Source organism: Aquarana catesbeiana, linkage group LG02 (assembly GCF_042186555.1).
Source record: "Aquarana catesbeiana isolate 2022-GZ linkage group LG02, ASM4218655v1, whole genome shotgun sequence".
In the NCBI taxonomy this organism is placed as follows: domain Eukaryota; kingdom Metazoa; phylum Chordata; class Amphibia; order Anura; family Ranidae; genus Aquarana; species Aquarana catesbeiana.
The window spans coordinates 641158204-641177796 of NC_133325.1; the positions used below are offsets into that span (position 1 = coordinate 641158204).

The window sequence follows — 19593 nt, forward strand, 5'->3', positions numbered from 1 at the left end:
CTCATTCCACCGCTCCTCCTGGCTTCAGGCACACACTTTTATCCACCTGGGAACCGGGACCCCGATTGTCCCTGGGGGGACACACGATTGGTTCACGTCCCTACACCTAACAACCTTTACAAAACACCTATTCCTTTCATCTCAAATCCATCGCCCACTCTCAGAATAAGAACATCTAAGCTCCCTCCAGAAGCTACCCAGACATCTACTCTCTCACACTTAATTCAGGCCCTCACCCACCCACTAGGATGTGGTCGGCAGACCTGGGAAAAACCCTCTCTAGAGCGGAATGGCAGACTTCGCACATAAGTCCTCTATCTCCTGTTACTCACAAGAGAAGAACTTCAAGATCATGTCCAGATGGTACAGGGACCCCGCTACCCTACAAAAAATGTTTCCATCTACCTCATCCTCCTGCTGGCGATGCAATGCAGCCATGGGCACTTATCTTCATGTCTGGTGGGAGTGTGAACGGATACGACCCTTCTGGAAGCAGGTATTTCAGGTATATGATAATATATACGAGGAATCTTTACAACTAACCCCTGAGATAGCCCTTCTTTCCATGTTGCCAGGATCGATAGCCTCCCACAAATGTCTTTCACGCTTTTTTCTGTCTGCGGCCCAACAACTTATCCCTCTCTTTTGGAAAACAACCACTACCCCCCTTTATCCCTTTGGGTCTCTACAGTGAATTACATCATGAGAATGGAGGAGATGTTGGCGCTCGACAAAAACACCTATGACAAATGTAAAGTTTTGTAGTCTGTCTGGCTGCGCTTCTCCTCCTCAGATACACTGGGTGGCATGCTCCCGGTTCCCCTGAGCCCAGCTCCACCTCTACTATGACTTTTCTCCAAAATGTAGGGATGACCTTCAATTGTCAAGTTACTGTCTTTCCATCCCAGGCTTTCCCAGCAGACCCCTCCCCCCTCCCCCCACCTTCCTTCCCAATCTTTTCTGCCTTTATCTTTCTTCCTCCTTTTTCTCCCCCCCTGATCTATTGTTTGACATAAATTGAACTATTTACGAAAACTTCAGGCACAAGCGCTACTGTAGGAGATAGCCATTTGGTACGCTCGTTGCCACTTTCCTTTAATTAATATGTCAATTGTATTTCTGATATAATGTTTATTTCACCAATACAAACATTTTCAACCTTAAATTTTTGCTAAAATCAAGATTACCTCAAATGCATTAAATGTTGGGGCTTGTAGAGCACAGGATAATACTTCCTGTATTCTCATTCCTTCACAGGAGCCTGGATGGTCAGTCAGTGGGCGACCACCATTTCAGTTGATTTTAGCCAAGTTATATTATCCTTACCTCTGTCCCTTGTTGGTGTCAACTTGTTTGCCCGGTTTTCTTGCAGATTCAAGATTAGATTAGATTAGTCATCTTGACTGGCCGGGCGTTAATGTATCAGTCAGGAAAGATCTGAATGGGCCCAGGTACAGGGAACGTTAATGTGGTGGGGGGCTAAGGGTATGGCTAAGCAGGTAAAGTAGTTTGCAGGTATTTTAGGCAGGTGTGAATAAATTATTTAAAGTAAGAATGCTTTCAAAAAATTATAGTTTAATTGTTTATTTTTATCAGTTTACAAAATGCAAAGTGAGTGAACAGAAGAAAAATCTAATTCAAATTAATATTGGTATGACTACCCTTTGGCTTCAAAGCAGCATCAATTCTTACACTTGCAAAAACTCAGAGATTTTGTAGGTCATGTGTATGATTAACCAGGTATACCAAGTAGATCATAGTGCTAATGATCATTAATTTCATATGTAAGTTGAAACAGTCATTAACTTGAAATAGCCATGTAAGAGGCTTACAACTGGGCGAGGAACAGCCAAACTCTGCTACTAAGGTGAGGTTGTGGAAGACAGTTTAGTGTAACAGTCATATACCATGGCACAACTTAGCACAGCAACAAGACACAAGGTATTATACTGCATCAGCAAGGTCTCTCCCAGGCAAAGATTTCAAAGCAGACTGGGGTTTTAAGATGTGTTGTTTAAGCTCTTTTGAAGAAGCACAAAGAAACTGGCAACGTTGAGAGCCATAGACGCAGTGGTTGGTCAAGGAAACTTAATGCAGCAGATGAAACATCCATCATGCTTACTTCCCTTCGACATCGGAAGATGTCCAGCAGTGACATCAGCACTGAGCTGGCAAAAAAACACTGGGACCAAGGTACACCCATCTACTGTCCGGAGAAGTCTGGCCAGAAGTTGTGTTCATGTGGCCAAAAAGCCATACCGCCAATGTGAAAACAAGGCGACTCAACTATGCACAAAATTGTAGGAAATGGGGGGAGAAAATGACAGCAGGTGCTCTGAACTGAAAATCTAAATTTTAAATATTTGGCTGTAGCAGGAGGCAGTTTGTTCGCTGAATGGCTGGAGGGCGGTACAATAATAAGTGTCTGTAGGCAACAGTGAAGCATCGTGGAGGTTCCTTGCAAGTTTGGGGCTGCATTTCTGCAAATGTAGATTTGATCAGAATCAATGGTGTCCTCAATGCTGAGAAATACAGGCAAATACTTAACCATTATGCCATTCCACCAGGGAGGAGTGTGAATGGTCCAAAATGTATTCTGCAGCAGGACGGCCCTAAACATACAACCAATGTCATTAACCACTTGGCGCCCGGGGAAGTCTGGTCAGAAGTGGTCTTCATGGAAGAATTGTGGCCAAAAAGCCATACCGCAAATGTGGAAACAAGGCTAAGTGACTCAACTATGCACAAAATTGTAGGAAATAAGGGGGAGAAAATGGCAGCAGGTGCTCTGGACTAAAAAATCTAAATTTGAAATATTTGGCTGTAGCAGGAGGCAGTTTGTTCGCTGAACGGCTGGAGGGCGGTACAATAATAAGTGTCTGTAGGCAACAGTGAAGCATGGTGGAGGTTCCTTGCAAGTTTGGGGCTGCATTTCTGCAAATGTAGATTTGATCAGAATCAATGGTGTCCTCAAAGCTGAGAAATACAGGCAAATACTTAACCATTATGCCATACCACCAGGGAGGAGTGTGACTGGTCCAAAATTTAGTGTTGCATGACCGCGCAATTGTCATTCAAAGTGTAAGAGCACTGAAAGCTGAAAATTGGCCTGGTCAGGAAGGGGGTATAAGTGCCCAGTAAACAAGTGGTTAAGAACTATCTTTAACATAACGAAGAACAAGGAGTCCTGGAAGTGATGGTTTGACCCCCACCGAGCCCTGATCTGAACATCATCAAGCTTGTCTGGGATTACATAAAGAGACAGAGGCATTTGGGGCAGCCTACATCCACAGAAGATCTGTGGTTATTTCTCCAAGATGTTTGGAGCAACCTAATTGCTGAATTCCTTCCAAATCTGTTTGCAAGTGCACCTAGAAGAACTGATGCTGTTTGGAAGGCAAAGGGTGGTCACACCAACTACTGATTTGAATTTCTCTTTTGTTCGTTTACGTCCCATTTTGTTAATTGATAAAAATAAACTATTAACACTTCTATTTCTAAAAGCATTCTTAATTTACAGCACCTAGTTTTTGCACAATAATGTGGTTCTGCACTGAAAACCACCAGCATTGTTCTCTATTTAGAATGGTTAACAAGTTCATTTTGCTTTTTTTCTACTGAGGTATTTCTATAGTTATCTATAACTAACAACAGAATGTAGACACAACTTTTCATCAAGTGTACAGTTTCCACAAGGCAACGGAATCTGAACATATCAAACCTAGAATAGAAAAAGAGCACATAAAACATAACAAGACAGGTAACAATGCTATACTTTGTGGAATATATTCATTCAGCACAATTCCCAATTATTCCATTATACAAGGAGAGCCTACTTAGAAGATTTTAAAAGCAGTTTGAAAATATTTGCACAACCCACACAAAAACACCCACTCCCTCACACACCGAACATTGACAGTGCTGCGCATTACCATAATACATTTGTTTCTGTTTTAAGAAACTGCAGCAAGGATGAATATAGAAGGGCACAGCGTAGCACAGAAAGAAGCAGAGCACACAAAACGTGATAAGAGAAAACTAGGCTAAAGCTCCATTATAGCCTAATTCCACAGGAACACAAATTATATTCAGTGATGCGAGATAACAGGAGGTGTTTTTGCTGAAGCATAGTTTAACCCGAATACACTTTATTATTTCTATGAGATCACTACCATGTGATTGTTTTCAAAACTTAACAATGGAAAACTGTCCTAAAAATAAGATTGACAAACTGCTAAAAAAGGTTTATAAAGGAGAACACTCTGGTTCTGGTAAAAAAAAACCTCTAAGACCCCTTTCACACTGGGGCGCTTTGCAGGCGCTACAGCGCTAAAAATAGCGCCTGCAAAGCGCCCTGAAAGAGCCGCTCCTGTCTTTTCAGTGTGAAAGCCCGAAGGCTTTTACACTGGTACGGTGCGCTGGCAGGACGGTAAAAAAAGTCCTGCTAGCAGCATCTTTGGAGCGGTGAAGGAGCAGTGTATACACCGCTCCTCCACTGCTCCTGCCCATTGAAATCAATAGGGCAGCAAGGCTATACCGCCGGCAAAGCGCTGCTGCAGCAGCACTTTGCGGATGGTTTTAACCCTTTTTTGGCAGCTAGCGGGGGTTAAAAGCACCCCGCTAGTGGCTGAATACCCCCGCAAATACGACGGTAAAGCGCCGCTAAAAATAACGGCGCTTTACCGCCTACACCCCAGTGTGAAAGGGGCCTAATCTGAATGGTTGAAGAAAATGCTTCCACAAAGGTCAAACATATATTACTGATAATACGAGGAGGAAAAATATGCTCAGGTAAAAATTGCCAGGAACAGCCAGACAGCAGTGTTGCAGCAGCATCTGTTTGCTGCAACAGTAAAGGTAGGTGGCCAACAAACACCCTGTTCTGTATTGTTAAAGCTTAGTTAAAGTGATTGTAAAGTCACTCTGTGTAATTACTAGAATCCCCTCTGTCATATGCAGCTATGTAGCACAGTGTAGCACATTGTTTTATAAAAATTATCCAGCCCAATACCTTATTTCAGAGCGCTGCTGTGCGGTCACGGGACATCCCACTGCTCTCCTCCCCTTATCTAAGGACTACAGCAGGAGGGGCTGAGATTCCCCTCTGATGTCAGCTGGGAGGAGGGGAGGAGAGGAGGAGAGCAGCGGGCAGTTACGTGCCCGCCCAGTGGCACTCTGCAATAAGGTATTGAACTGCATCATTTTTAGCTAGGGTGTCACATAACCACCAACTATAATTATGCACCTTAAAAGTTTAGTGATTAAAAAAAAAAATACACCAGGGACAATACTTACTATGAATGAAGAGTGTCTCATGTGCTGGTGGCTGCTGTGTCCTCTCCCGTGGATGCCTGGCTGCCGACTTAGGGGAAGATGGCACCTAATTTTTTTTTTATTGCATTTTAGTGTAAATATGAGATCTGAGGTCTTTTTGACCCCAGATCTCATATTTAAGAGGTCCTGTCATACTTTTTTTCTATTACAAGGGATGTTTACATTCCTTGTAATAGGAATAAAAGTGACCCATTTTTTTTTAACTATTTAACTGTTTCAAAACAAAAAACTAAAAGTAAAATAAATAATAATAATTTTTTTTTTTAAAGTGCCCTATCCCGACGAGCTCATGCGCAGAAGCAAACGCATACGTGAGTAGCACCCGGCATATGAAAACGGTGTTCAAACCACACATATGAGGTTTCGCCGCGATCGTTAGAGCGAAAGCAATAATTATAGCCCTAGACCTTCTCCATGGGGTATTAGAAAACCATGCACCTACTGGGGTGGTTGTGATCTGCTGGAAAGCAGCCGCAAGTGTGTGCTAATGAGGTCAGCTTGTGAATTCCTTCCTATGTCTTACTGGCTTCTGTCTAATATCTACATACCAGAAAGGGATGAAGTGTTATCGGAAATATAGCAAAAGTGCATGTTCAGGTGGGCCGGTATTTCGACCAGGAAAAGAATTGGGAGTTACAGGTTTCAGCAAAGACACGTGAAAGACTGGGTGGACTTTCAATGTATCAGACTTTCAAAGCTCAGTGACAACTATTAATACACCAGGAATATCCAACCCTCAGATTGCTGCACAGTGGCAGATACTGTGAACGCTCCACACCCCAAGAGGGGGGGGGGGGCTCCGGTGAGTGCGGCCACAATAAGAGCACAGAAAGAGCACGCATGCTGTGATCACCCTTTTAAAAACGGACTATACTGTTTTTCACCAACACAGAAGCACTTTATTCTTTGGATACCAAAAGAACTTTATATCGGCAATAATAAATTCTTTATTAGTATTTTTATATTTAGATTAGTAATTCAATTCACAAGTTTTTGCACAAAAGCACTTTAAATCACAATGGAAATATGTAAAGTTTCATAGTAACTTTCAGTGGGGAATTATTGATTTAACATATTAACACAGGAAATTATTTTGTTCACCATAGTTTGATAACATATTGTATGTGTATTTCTTTTGAAAAATTGCACTAATATTTAAATATTCACCTATTTATTTATTTATATTAGTTGAAAGTTTTTTAACACGGGTATTGAACAGCACCATATCTACTTTATTTTTCCTATGTTCCATATTGGTTTTATGTTATATTTTTAAATGTTTGTTGCCTTATAAGTTTGTGTGAAATCTCCATTAATAACTGTAAAATATGGTAATAATGAATATATTTCAAAAAGGGTTTCATTTAAGTTTTTGCTAAGAGCAAAGGCCCAAGGCCCAAGGCTTGTATATGCAAACAAGGGAGAGCCAATTCCATTGTTCTACACCTACTCCTTTGAAAGAGTGCCATGCTGGGATATGCAATGGACCTAACTTCCTGGGGAAATACAATTGACACACTTGGCCAACATAGTCACAAGGATTTGCATGAAAGGGGGCCGACTTATGGAGTAAGCCCTCCAATCATGATCCAAGCTAGGCCAACCAATGAGACATCAGCTTGGTTTGATATACTCAGAGGCAAGGGGGAGCTAGGGTCTCTCTCTCTGATGACCAGCAAGCTGAAAGGAGCTTTGGTAAGGATGGGTAATTATGGGAAAGGAATGCCCTTTTACTTGTAACTAAATATGTGTGTAGATTACTGTATTGAGGAATATACCCTGTATTCCTTAATGTAAATACTTTATTTCAACCTAATATTTTCTTCCTTGGTGTAAGGCGATAGACAGATGATTGTGTATTAGCTAGACTTCCAACTGCTTCCTAATAAATGTTGTTATATTTTAAGCTTTCACTCTTCGTCAAAAAGAACTCTTATTTAACCCACCTCATATCTATGAGATATGAAAAATCTTAAATATAGATTTTTCAGGGTAACAGATGGCGACCACTGAAGTAGATTACAAGACTGAAAGTATTTAATATAATACCGAGATTTGTGTAAGGCAGATTAAGGTTATTGGGGGGGAATTTAAACTGAGTCAGTTTTTCCCGGAAATTGGAGGTCAGAACAATTTTATCTAGGGAAAAATATAGGTAATTGGTTGTTTTATTAGTGGGTATTAGATGAACTCTAAAAAGGAGGGAGGATACACCACATATTTTGTTTTGCTTAATATCCCGTAATTATACTTGAAAAAAAGTACTTTGGATGTACCATTATAATCCGGATTAAATGTAATGGGGAGGAAGTACAGAGCGGGAAAAATTTTTTTTTTGTTTTGTTTTTGTTTCTTTTGGGCTCACCAAGCTTCATTGCTCTCTATCTAACCAGGGTTTGAGTGTGCTGCATGGTGAGTACATGTGTTTCATTGGAAAGACACCGATTGAGGGTGGTCTTAGTTTTGTTGAAAAGGATCAACAGATTTTTGTTTTTAATTTAAATGGTGTGTCCACTAAAGGCATAGTATTGTGTGAAGGACATTGGAAATGAGCTACAAGAGAGTAGTTTGGTTTATTTGTTTGTTTTTTTTAGCTGTGAGAATTTACAAGCAGTAATATTTTCATTGGCGTGAGTTAAAGTACAAAACGGTGGACGTCTTGTTACTAAAGCTAATATTTGATAAAGATTATTATTATAGGGTATAAGGTGCCTCTAGCATACTGTATTATACCTTGAAATTTTTTTTTGTTAAGGATAAACCCTATCCAAAATTATTTGATAATCTGAGTTTGTGGTAGATTTTTTTTTTTTTTTTTAAACTGAATTTGGTTTAACATTGGTGTAAACACGGCTGTGTTTACCTTTCTATTGTAAACCTAGAGGGCTACCCACCCTATTTGATCCTGGTGGCTTTACTATTGTTACCTTTATCCCCCGGGTCTATTGTTTTGCGGGTGTAGGCCCAGACAAGGTAAACTACAGTCTATTGTGTGTAGGCTACAGGCTAGTGAGGGTGTCTCCACTAAGCTGAAAGATTGTGTTATTGAGAGCTGAAAATATCTTTTATTTTCTACACTTTACTGTATTTTCAGAATTTTTATTCTATTGGAGTTTCTGTTTATTGTTTTTTCCCTCCTTCTATAGTGACTGTATAGTACAGGGGAACATTTAACTTAATCTAGCTTACAAATTGTGCATATTATTTGTTGATAATGGCAGCCATGTCCTCTCTAGAAAAGTTTGTAGCAAGTTATACTCTTAAATATAAGAGCAATGAATTTGCATGTGATGCTAGATTACAAGGTTCGCCTTGGGACTATGTCCAAGAGTTATTTGAAGAACAATTTAAAACAACCAAAAAGGATAAAAAGCTCAAAAGTTTAGCTGTAGCAGGCATGTATTCGGCTTGCATGGCTATGAATGCTAAAATACAGCAATTAGAAGATATAGTCTATAATAAAAATAGTACAATTTCTAAGAGGGAAAAGGAGAATACAGCTTTACATAACCAAGTACAAACCTTAACTACCCTTAATCAAATGGTTAATGCCTCACAGGAGGAAAATGTTAAAAAGTACAAATTGGCTCAAAAAGAAGTGGTACAATATAAAAACAGGCTAACCAAAGTGGAGACTGAACTGGACCACATAATTACTGCATATAAAGTGATCCAAAATCAGTTACATGAAACTAAGAAAGGAAAATTTATAGATCACACACAGTGCACACAAACAGAGTCACAGTTGCTACAAACAATTTCAATTCTCAAAGGACAGGTGGCTGGGGCTAGCAGATGTGAACATGCTAATGCTACGGCACCTACTTGTGCCTATAAAATAGGGGACACAGAGGAATATGAAAAGTACTGGGGAGGTGAAGATATGGGTCCTAATTCTACTTTTCCTGTGGCGATGGGAGAAATCGCGGAGCCACAGGAAAATCGAGAATGCACCATGGTCACAGACCCACTAAACAATGGGGGCCAGCTATCCACAAATGAGGAGCAAGACAAGTTCCCCATCATGGGTAGGATCCAGACCCTCTCCTCTCCTGAAGGAAATCAAACACGTTTGGGGTTTGATAGTAAAGGAAATGAGGGGATTTCAGAGGTATATCCAATTCAACCAGTAAAAACCCTCAGGAGTGTGGCTGCTTTCACTCACAAAATTAAAACTAATGAACACATTCCACACACAACCAATGTACAACAGAGCTGTGAGCTCTTAGATGGGCGAAGGCCTAGTGGCCAGGTTAAGGCATCTTCCAGCCCAGGGCAGCGTGTGCAATCTACACATACCATAGATTGTAATGCAACCAGGTTGAGTATTTCTAGAGACAACAGGAAGTTATCTCCTCCTGGAGAAGTTGTTAATTTCAACAACTCATTAAAAGGTGAGAGCTCTTTTGTAAATACCCCTAGACCTCCTAGGAAGACAGGAAATGTGGTTAATCAAGTTGGAGCCATGGAATATTCTCGGCCTAAAACCACACCAGTTGTTAAGAGATGCTTTAATACTTTACAAAAGGTAAAGTGCTACACGTGTGGGTTATGGGGGCATATTTCGCAGTTTTGTTTGTCTTCTGGGAAAAAGTTATTTAAACACAAGCAATATACAACCAAGAGGCGTGATGTGGAAGTATACTCACCGTGCTGGGGTGAAGGGCCTAGGAAATATGAAAATGCAAATTCATACATCCCTTCCTCAACTATTAAAGCCGAAAATGAGGCTTTACAGCAGGAGATTAAGCAAATTAAACAGGAACGGGATGAGTTTGTGAAAGAATTCCAATCCTTTAAAAGAAATGTTATTGACTCCTTGAATTGGAAAAATGGAGGGAGTAATTTGTCCATCGAGAAACAAACCACTACACTAAAGCCGGGGTGGCAATACAATATATAAGTTATGTTATAGAGTTCTATGGCATTTAAGTGTCACTATATCCAGACAGGAATGTTATGGACCATTTACCAATATACACGTATGAATGAGGTATTGTTTGCTTTAAATAAAGTTAAAGAGAAAAAAGAGGGGGATAGAGTTAATAACTGTTTTCTACAAGTTTTTTTCAGGTTAAGTGAGTTCCTGAAAATAAATGTACATATAAAGCAGCTGTATTGTAGGTTGCTGTACATATGCGTAAAATACGCGCCTAACAAAGGTAAGGTGTAACAGTCCATTGTGTTGGTTTTTCTTTCTCTCTCTTCTTTCCTTTGTATTCTCCCAGAGGCCTGAAACTCCTAGCTTTTCATTTGTAATTAACAAAGCTTTATCCACAATGTATGGGTTCAATCTAAATGAATGTGTGTGTCTGAGTGATGGAATGCATGGGTATGAACTGTCCATGTGTAAAGAAAGATTTTTTTTTTTGTAGGGGTGTACATTGTTTTTATGGCCATCAATAAGTGTGATCACACTAATGCGCATGCTTTGTAATGTTTATGATTATTTTAATAATTTTTTTTCTCGTTTGTAATGAGTTCAATACTGGTACCAGTTTAAATTAATACTATTTTTTTTTTACAAGTTTATATGTATTCGCGAATAAATAACCTGTGCACAGATAAGAGATCTCGATCACTATAACTCTGAGTAGGGATTTTGTTTTGATAATTTTTCCTTTCCTGTGGCTTAGAGTGAAGTTTCATTCACTCTGATACATGGAAAATACATAACAATGCATTGCTTTGCACCTTTGTGGCATCTTATGGATTCAGTAGGTCTGATGTTTTGTTTTTCCTTCCAAATTGACGCATGTGCTGTTAATATGTGTAAAGGTTTTATGTCTACAGGTTGTCTTCTTAAACTTTAAGTTCTTACAAACACACCAGGTTTTCCTATAACTTTTTGTTTGTCAGAGTACAGATGTGTGGGTGTGTCTGTACATTTTCGACTGTACTTACTGTGGATGGACGCATTATCTCAGCTGAAAGTCTGTTCCAATCATCCACTACTAGTTTAGTCCATTATGAACCTCTCAGAGAGGTACAGTGAGGTGTTATTAATTTTTGAGTTTTGTATTTTAGGAGACATACACAGACAAGGACAAATGATTGGACCCAGACTGGACAAAGTACTTTGAAACACAGAGGACCTTGAAACATAATTTTTATTTTTTTTTTGTTTTAAGGAGAAGCCTTGAATCCAATTAATTGCAGTCAGGCCCAACTAAATTCTAAAAAGAAAAACATTTAAACTTTTTTTTTTAACAGAGATCCTGCTCTCTGTAATACAAGTTCTTGTGGCCTGATTGAATTGCAAATAGATTTGCACTGAGAGTCAATTAATATGTTAATCACCACCGACAGAGGGGGTTGCCTTGTGAATAGCTACAATGTTTGAAGGCAGTTTCAATGTTTTTTTTTGACAGAATACAGATTCAATTTTTTTTTTAATTTGTTACATTTTTTTTCTCTCATTTTTATTCTTTTTTTTTTTTCTCTTAACGGTAATTTTTTTTTTTGTTTACAAAAAAAAAACAAAGGGGGGAAGAAAGATTTTAAATTTTTTTTATTAATTCTTTTTTTTTAATGTTTACTATTTTTCTTTCTTTCCTATAGTACCTTTATTTTTATTTATTTATTTATTTTTTTATTTATTTTTATTGTGATTCTTGAGTTTGGTGTCACCAGGGTGAAATAAATGAATAAAATAAAGAAAAGAAAAAAAGAGGGGAGTAGGGGGAACATTAAATGGAGAACATTTAAAATGGTTAGAAATGTTGATATAGAATATTAAAGCTTCCCTATAGCATTTTGGGGATGGACCAAGTTCCAAAGTTTTTCTTCTCTCTTTCGACATTGGATAATTGTTATATAAATGTATGTGATTGTAGCTATTACCAAATATGACAGTAACAACTGGGTGTTAGCAACAGTCATGTGACTATTTTCTTTGTATATGTGACATACAACCCTCTCTACAGTTCTAATATTGGGCAGTCATCATATGTGGTCATGGATCAATTTTTTTTTTTGGTCAGTTTTCTTTTTGTGCCATAATCAAGTTCAAAGAGCATTGCGTGAATATCATATAGATATACTGGGACTGGTGAGACTCATAGTGATTGGCAAATAGCAGGGAGTATAGTACAATTGTACTTAAGAGTAATTTAGTTTGATTGTTCCTGAAGCCACTAGTGACTGATGACATCACACTTATCCGTATTCTGAAATCAAGTTATTTTTGTCTGCGTAGGCAACACTGCCTAATCTGCACGGAAAACTCTTAAGGTGATGACCTCTTCCGTAGCCTGCTAAAGGCAGGACTCATACAGTAGCTACACATGGTAGCCAAAGGTTTGGCACCAGCCAAGGTTGAATGGAACACAGTTCCAGTAAAAGGAGTTAGTGGTGAGTTGCGATGGCAACTAAACTCCCCGGAACACGTGAAGGGTCATACACGCACACGCAACGTGGTATTCCACAGAAGGTGGGGCAGAGGTACTTGCAGGCATATGACAATGGAGGAAGAAAGATGGGGGGATGAAAATCAGACACCTGGCTGAAGGGCGTAACCATTCAAATTGTTACACATGTCACTGGGAAAGGGGTCTCATTAGTATGTCGCAGTATATCTATGACAATTCTAATCAAAGGTCCTTACGGCTCAGACTTACCAGACAAGCATTCAGTTGAATGCATATGTTTTAAATGTACTTGTGTTTTTCTTTCTCTACCTTTGTCCACATTAATAAAGTATAATCTTAGAAAGCCAGGAAAAGCTGGTCCCCAGGCTATTATTGTATGCTGTATCCAATTGGAATCACCAGTGAAGGCCGTCCCAGAAGCAAGGGCAACAGGACCAGATTCGCCTTATGGACTTTCGTACTGCTATTATCGGACTATTGTTATTATTGGACTGTTGAGAACAAGGATCCTCATGTTGTTGTTTTTTTTTTGTTTTTTTTTTTTCCTTATTGTTTTGGTGCTGTTTCTCATGATTTCTATTTTGGACTTATGACATCCAGAACAAGTGATGACTACCAATACTGGGATCCAGAAGTGTGAACTGTAGAGATGGAGAGTTTAAAAGTTTTTTTTTTTCTTCTCAAAGAGTTTTATTTCATTTCAGAGGGTAAAGCCGAAAGTGCCAAATATTAAAGGAGATTGCACATAAACCATTATTCTAGGTGTGGCCGAGTCTCATATTCTCAACTGGCCACAAGGGGCCATCTGTTGCCTTATAAGTTTGTGTGAAATCTCCATTAATAACTGTAAAATATGGTAATAATGAATATATTTCAAAAAGGGTTTCATTTAAGTTTTTGCTAAGAGCAAAGGCCCAAGGCCCAAGGCTTGTATATGCAAACAAGGGAGAGCCAATTCCATTGTTCTACACCTACTCCTTTGAAAGAGTGCCATGCTGGGATATGCAATGGACCTAACTTCCTGGGGAAATACAATTGACACACTTGGCCAACATAGTCACAAGGATTTGCATGAAAGGGGGCCGACTTATGGAGTAAGCCCTCCAATCATGATCCAAGCTAGGCCAACCAATGAGACATCAGCTTGGTTTGATATACTCAGAGGCAAGGGGGAGCTAGGGTCTCTCTCTCTGATGACCAGCAAGCTGAAAGGAGCTTTGGTAAGGATGGGTAATTATGGGAAAGGAATGCCCTTTTACTTGTAACTAAATATGTGTGTAGATTACTGTATTGAGGAATATACCCTGTATTCCTTAATGTAAATACTTTATTTCAACCTAATATTTTCTTCCTTGGTGTAAGGCGATAGACAGATGATTGTGTATTAGCTAGACTTCCAACTGCTTCCTAATAAATGTTGTTATATTTTAAGCTTTCACTCTTCGTCAAAAAGAACTCTTATTTAACCCACCTCATATCTATGAGATATGAAAAATCTTAAATATAGATTTTTCAGGGTAACATGTTGTAATAAAAAATTAGATTTTTATGAATATTGTTACATTGGTTCCTATTTTGGCAGAATTTACAGTCCCAGTTCTGTCATTCCTCTACTCTTTTGGGGATATAGGAGGAATGAAAACTTTTTTGAAATCCTAAGTTCTCTGCTGTGGATGTTACTATGAGTGCTGATTATACCCTCCTTTTCCGCCCCATGCTATTAGATTCCACAATGAAAAAAAAAATGAAAGAAGGGTGGGTAAATGAATGAAAAGTCCTCTTCTAATCACTGAATGCTTTTCATTAAGGTAACTGATAGTGCAAATCTGAATGGAGCAAGGGGGCAGAAAGGGTGGGCATTTGAAGATCATGGAGGCAGAAGACTTTGGATATCAACTGAACACAGCAGTCATCAGCACATGGTAAGTATTGTCCCTGGTGATGTTGTCATGCAGAATGTGTCCTACAACAAAGCTTTTTTTATTAATTGTAACAGGTTGAGAAATATGTTTCAGCTGTGATTAAAAATGCATGGTTCATGTTGCATGTAAAGTATAATTGGGGCAATGCCCACATCATCATAAGCCTCATGCTAGAATTACTGAATGGTGCAGTACATGACTGAAGGTCAATGATACCAAGCAAGATATTTAGGGGCTCTTTGGTGTATACACAACTAAATCATAACTAAATTATTTTTTTATAAAACAGTTTTTAATTTCATAGGTTCATTGTTATTAAATTATTTTTCTCCATTTACACATTGCTAAAAAGCTAAAAAGCTGTATAATATATATATAGAGAGAAAATCCCCATCAACACATCCACCTACTGAAAATACCTAAAATGGAGCAGCAGTACACTGCCTTAAGCTGATTAGATCTGACTCCCTCTTCGAGCATAAAGAACAATTGCCTCTGCATTTAGGACATTTAACCCAAAATCTAAAAACTCTGAAAAACAGTTGGAAGTGCTAAAAGGTTATCAGTAATAGGGCCTTGGGCAAAGCTTCACAAACTTTCCAAAGTCACAATGACATAACAGCACAAATAACATCACATTTTGTAGCACATTCAAGAAGTGACAAATCATTAGAATGCTGGGTTAAAATTAACTGCCAAGAAGCAATAAGTAAGAAACAAAAAGGCAAAATGGCATGCACAGGTTACTTTATAAGTTACCATACATATTCTCTTTAGGAGAGTGTCATTCTGCATGGGTAAAAGAAGCTTGATTATGCCTTCCTAGAAATGTTAATTCTTTAAGGTTTCTGTTAACAAAATAAGGAGGGGCCATACAATCCCCTGATGTTGCTTATGCTATCATTTAAAATCACAGCTTCCTACATGGCGTTATATATTAGCATATTTTGTGAAAACTCTAGCCCATATTGGGTCTGAAAGACAATAAGTACCTTGCATTTTTACATTTGATAAACCAGACAAGAACTTGTAAACTACCAAACTAAAAATTAAACCCACCCTAGATGAGTCTTCTGTGCAGTCTTCCCGGGATGATCCAACAGATCTTGTCAATGTTCGATGTTGTACCTGAGGAGATAACAACTGTAGACTGTTTGCCCTTGATGCCATTCCCTGCCCAACACTGAGTCCTTGGTCATTGCCCTTAACTCGCACACGGTCACGACTCACATACATTGAATGCCTGTGAGGACGCTGTTGTGAGGAGAAAGGACTAGTGTAGCCTAGGCCATATGAAAAAGACTCATGTGGAGCTGAGTGGGAATGGGAATGACTACCATCTAGCTGATCAGGAAGTTTCAGCTCCTCCATGGTTCTGGAATGTCTAGTGGTAGGCCTTCGAGGCTCTAAGGTCCCCTCTTTACGATTAGTCCTTCCAGAGGGACTTAACATGGTCCTACTGTCACCATGCCTAGGACCAGCAGGGCTAGTTGGAGAATTTAAGTCATGACAACTGGATGGAAAATATCTACTGTTTGGCTCCAATGCCTGTCCTCTACTTTCACTAAGGTTTCCCACTGATTTTGAGTCTGTAAGGACACCATGATTTTTAGCATAGTTCATGTAGGAACTGCTCTTCTTTGAGGACTGAGGGATCGTGTCAATGTAACTATGGCGAGCATGCCTTTCGCCAGGTTGTAAACTGCCAGTTTTTCCTTCCATAAATGAATGTCTGTTGTGCTGGGACCGGGAACTCGATTTCATATATTTGCTTCCTGGTCCATCAGTTGTTTTTTGATCAGTGTTAAAATCAAATTCATTCTTAGATTTAGCTTCCTTTGGACTAACGAGATGCGGCAAATTGTTGGATAGATCTTTGTTGCCAGACCCGCTTTGGTTACTCTTTTTTGGATGGACTGTTGGGCTATGAGATCCTGCTGGGTGGTTTCCATTAATGAATGTTTCATTCGGTGGATGAGCTTCCTCATTTCGTTTTGCTCCAACAGAAAGAGACTGAGCATCTTTACTGTTTGAGCGGTGATGTGGCTGAGAACTTTTACTGGATGGTTTCCTAAAGGACAAGGATAAAGCAATGAATAACTGCAACAAGCAACAATAAAATAATAAATAATAATAAAATAATCACATAAATCTTGTCATTACTTCTGACGTAGCAGAATCACACTGATGCTGACTCATCAAGTGTGAGCTGCTGTAGCACACAGCTAAAAGTTAAAAGTTTTTCACTTTGTAGTAAAAGGGTGCTTTATCATCAAAAGCTACAGTATATACAGTGCGGGTGAATAATTGATAGTTTCTAATTATAACAAGGTGCTCATGCTAGAAACTCAAGAAATAGTACTGCAATATACCTAAAATGTCAAAAAGGCTAAAGGCTAAATGTTAATGTTAGTCCATTTAAAAAATTTAACCTAAAAAGAGAAAAAAAATCTTGCATTGCTGTAAAGTGTACATAGGCCTCCATTTGTTTAAAGTATAAAAGCCCAAAAATCTTTGAGAGTAGATGGTTTAAACCCGTCAGGCTTTTTTGCCATCTGTGTCCCATAAGTGAGATTGCTCCTCATGCCGTGTGCTGTAGACAAAACAGGAAGTACCTGGAAACCCCTCAAAGTGTGGAAAATGGCATCTAAATTTAAATTTCTCCCTCACTTTCAAGCCCTGGTGATACTGGACTGAATCTTCTTAACAGGGAAAAAGAATGTTTTGGCTTCAGACAAACTTTAGTATGGTGAAATAAAAGCAAGGAAGACATCTGCTTCCTCAAAAATGAGGACTGGGGAGATGTGTTTCAGTGAATTGGATTACTTATGTTTGTTAAGTGATACCTACATTTAGATCCTGCAATTTATTTATAAGACTTGAGTGGAAAAATCTTAACAGTGAGATAAAAAATATAAGCAAAAAAAATTGCAATTCACCTGGTGGATAGGAATAAAGTATGTGAGTAGCATTAACATAATCCACTCACCACTATCCTCCATTTGTAGGGGAAAGTAAAGGTCTTCTTAAAGAGAAGCCTATGTCTTGAATAGTACACCCAAGAACCACATGATTTTGCCAGCTGAACTAATATTGCTAAGGACATAGGTAGCAATTGTGCAAGTAACACTAAGCCTAACAAACAGAAAGGATGTACTCTCATGAATGTTGTTTGCAACAAAAATGGCAGCCATCTTTGTATCAGTGACCAGACTATAGAGGTCACAAGATGTCTAGCTGTATCCAAGTTTGGGACTTACAGCTGACCAATGCAGCTCACTGCAATAATCAGGGGTGTCTGCACACCACCTCCACCAGCTGATAAAAATCGGGTGCTTACCAGACCCGATGCACCTCTGAACCATAAGAAGGTCAAACGAGCTTGTATCCACAGCAGGGTAACCAGCACTCCAATGGACCAGATCAGCCGAAGACAGTGAAAGAATGGAACACAATCTAAGTGTTCTCCGTCAAAAATAGTAATTTATTTAAAAGCCGTACTTTCAGGCTCCATACAGCAGTAACAAGTTACTATAAAATCAATGACATCCAGCATGGACGTTCGGTATTAGCAGCAGTATTAGCAGCATGTAAGGTACGATGGCAGCGAGTGATGTCCGCAAGGTAGCTCCTCCGTTAAATCCTATGGGACTTCGTCAGCAAGGGTGGGGCTACCATATCACCCGTGAGTCTAAATAGGCGGCTCGTCTCCATGGAGATCGCAACCAAAAGGAAGTTCCTGCTCTGAGCCATGATCAAATATACCCGTGGGGACACTATAGATATAGATATTATAGGATGTTAAATAGCTGCGGCCATTGCATTACAATTACAAATGTATACATAAAACATAACATATAAAAAAGGTTTAAAATTAACCATAAACATATAAAAACCTATAAGACACACATGAAATCCCTATTTATCAGATATGAAACAGTTCAAATCAAATTCGACGTTTAACCCTTCCGGAGCTGAAACTTTCATCTCATATATCCAGAAGGATTCTCGCCGACTGAAATATCGTATGTAGTTACCTCCCCTCCAGTGTTTAACCACTTTCTCTATCCCGCAAAATTTTAAATACCTGGGGTCCCTATTGTGAACAAGCCTGAAGTGTTTTGAGACACTATGCATTCGTAAACCCTTTTTGATGTTGTTTACATGCTCAGAAATGCAAACACCTAAGGGTCTGGAGGTCCTACCCACATACTGGAGTCCGCAATCGCACTCCAGCATGTATGCTACCCCCAGGGTATTGCAAATAATTTGATTTTTAATAAGATATTTTTAATAAGGTATTTTTTATTAGTAACATAGGAGGTAAATTCTTTTTGTCTTTTAACATTATGTTTACGTTGCCTGCATAAAGGACATTTTTCCACAGGACAAAAAAAAGAAAATAATCTGTTATCCTTGGCTACAGGGGGATCTATGACCCCTGGAGCTATGACATCTCTGAGGTTGGGGACGTGCCTATAAATATAACGCGGAAGTGGGGGTAACACTGTACCCAAAACCTTATCCTTTCTCAGAAATATTTTTTATGAAATTTCTTATGTTGAATATTGTAATCCACTATGATTTTATATTCATATTTATTATCTTTTTTGTTTTTATTAGGATCCACTATCAACAGAGATCTATCTAGGTTCCCTATACTGTGAATCTCACTCTCAATTTGTGCTCTCTGATGATATCCCTTCTGTAAAAAACGTTCCTTTAACACATTAGACAGTGAATAATAATCAGATTCCTGGGTACAGTTTCACCTAAGACAAATGAACTGACCTCTGGGTATGTTACAGAGCCATCTATGGTGACAGCTTTCTAACAGGATATAACCATTTCTATCTGTCAGTTTAAAAAAAAATAAAAAATGTTTTAAAAGTACTCCCTTCTTTGAAAAAGTCAAGGAATGTCATGCGAACAGCATCGGCATTCCAAGACAGCCTAATGTTTTTATT

General features: G+C 38.9%; 1 protein-coding gene across 7 annotated transcripts in view; it reads right to left on the bottom strand.

The window, feature by feature from the left end:
- The window catches only part of CDKL5 (cyclin dependent kinase like 5), a 571173-nt gene that overhangs the window by 71096 nt on the left and 480484 nt on the right, over positions 1–19593 (bottom strand). For all 7 annotated transcript variants that reach the window (XM_073616451.1, XM_073616450.1, XM_073616452.1 and 4 more), the window contains one exon: positions 15686–16697. In XM_073616451.1, the coding sequence (XP_073472552.1) occupies positions 15686–16697 (1012 nt within the window). The remainder of the gene's footprint in view (positions 1–15685; positions 16698–19593) is intronic.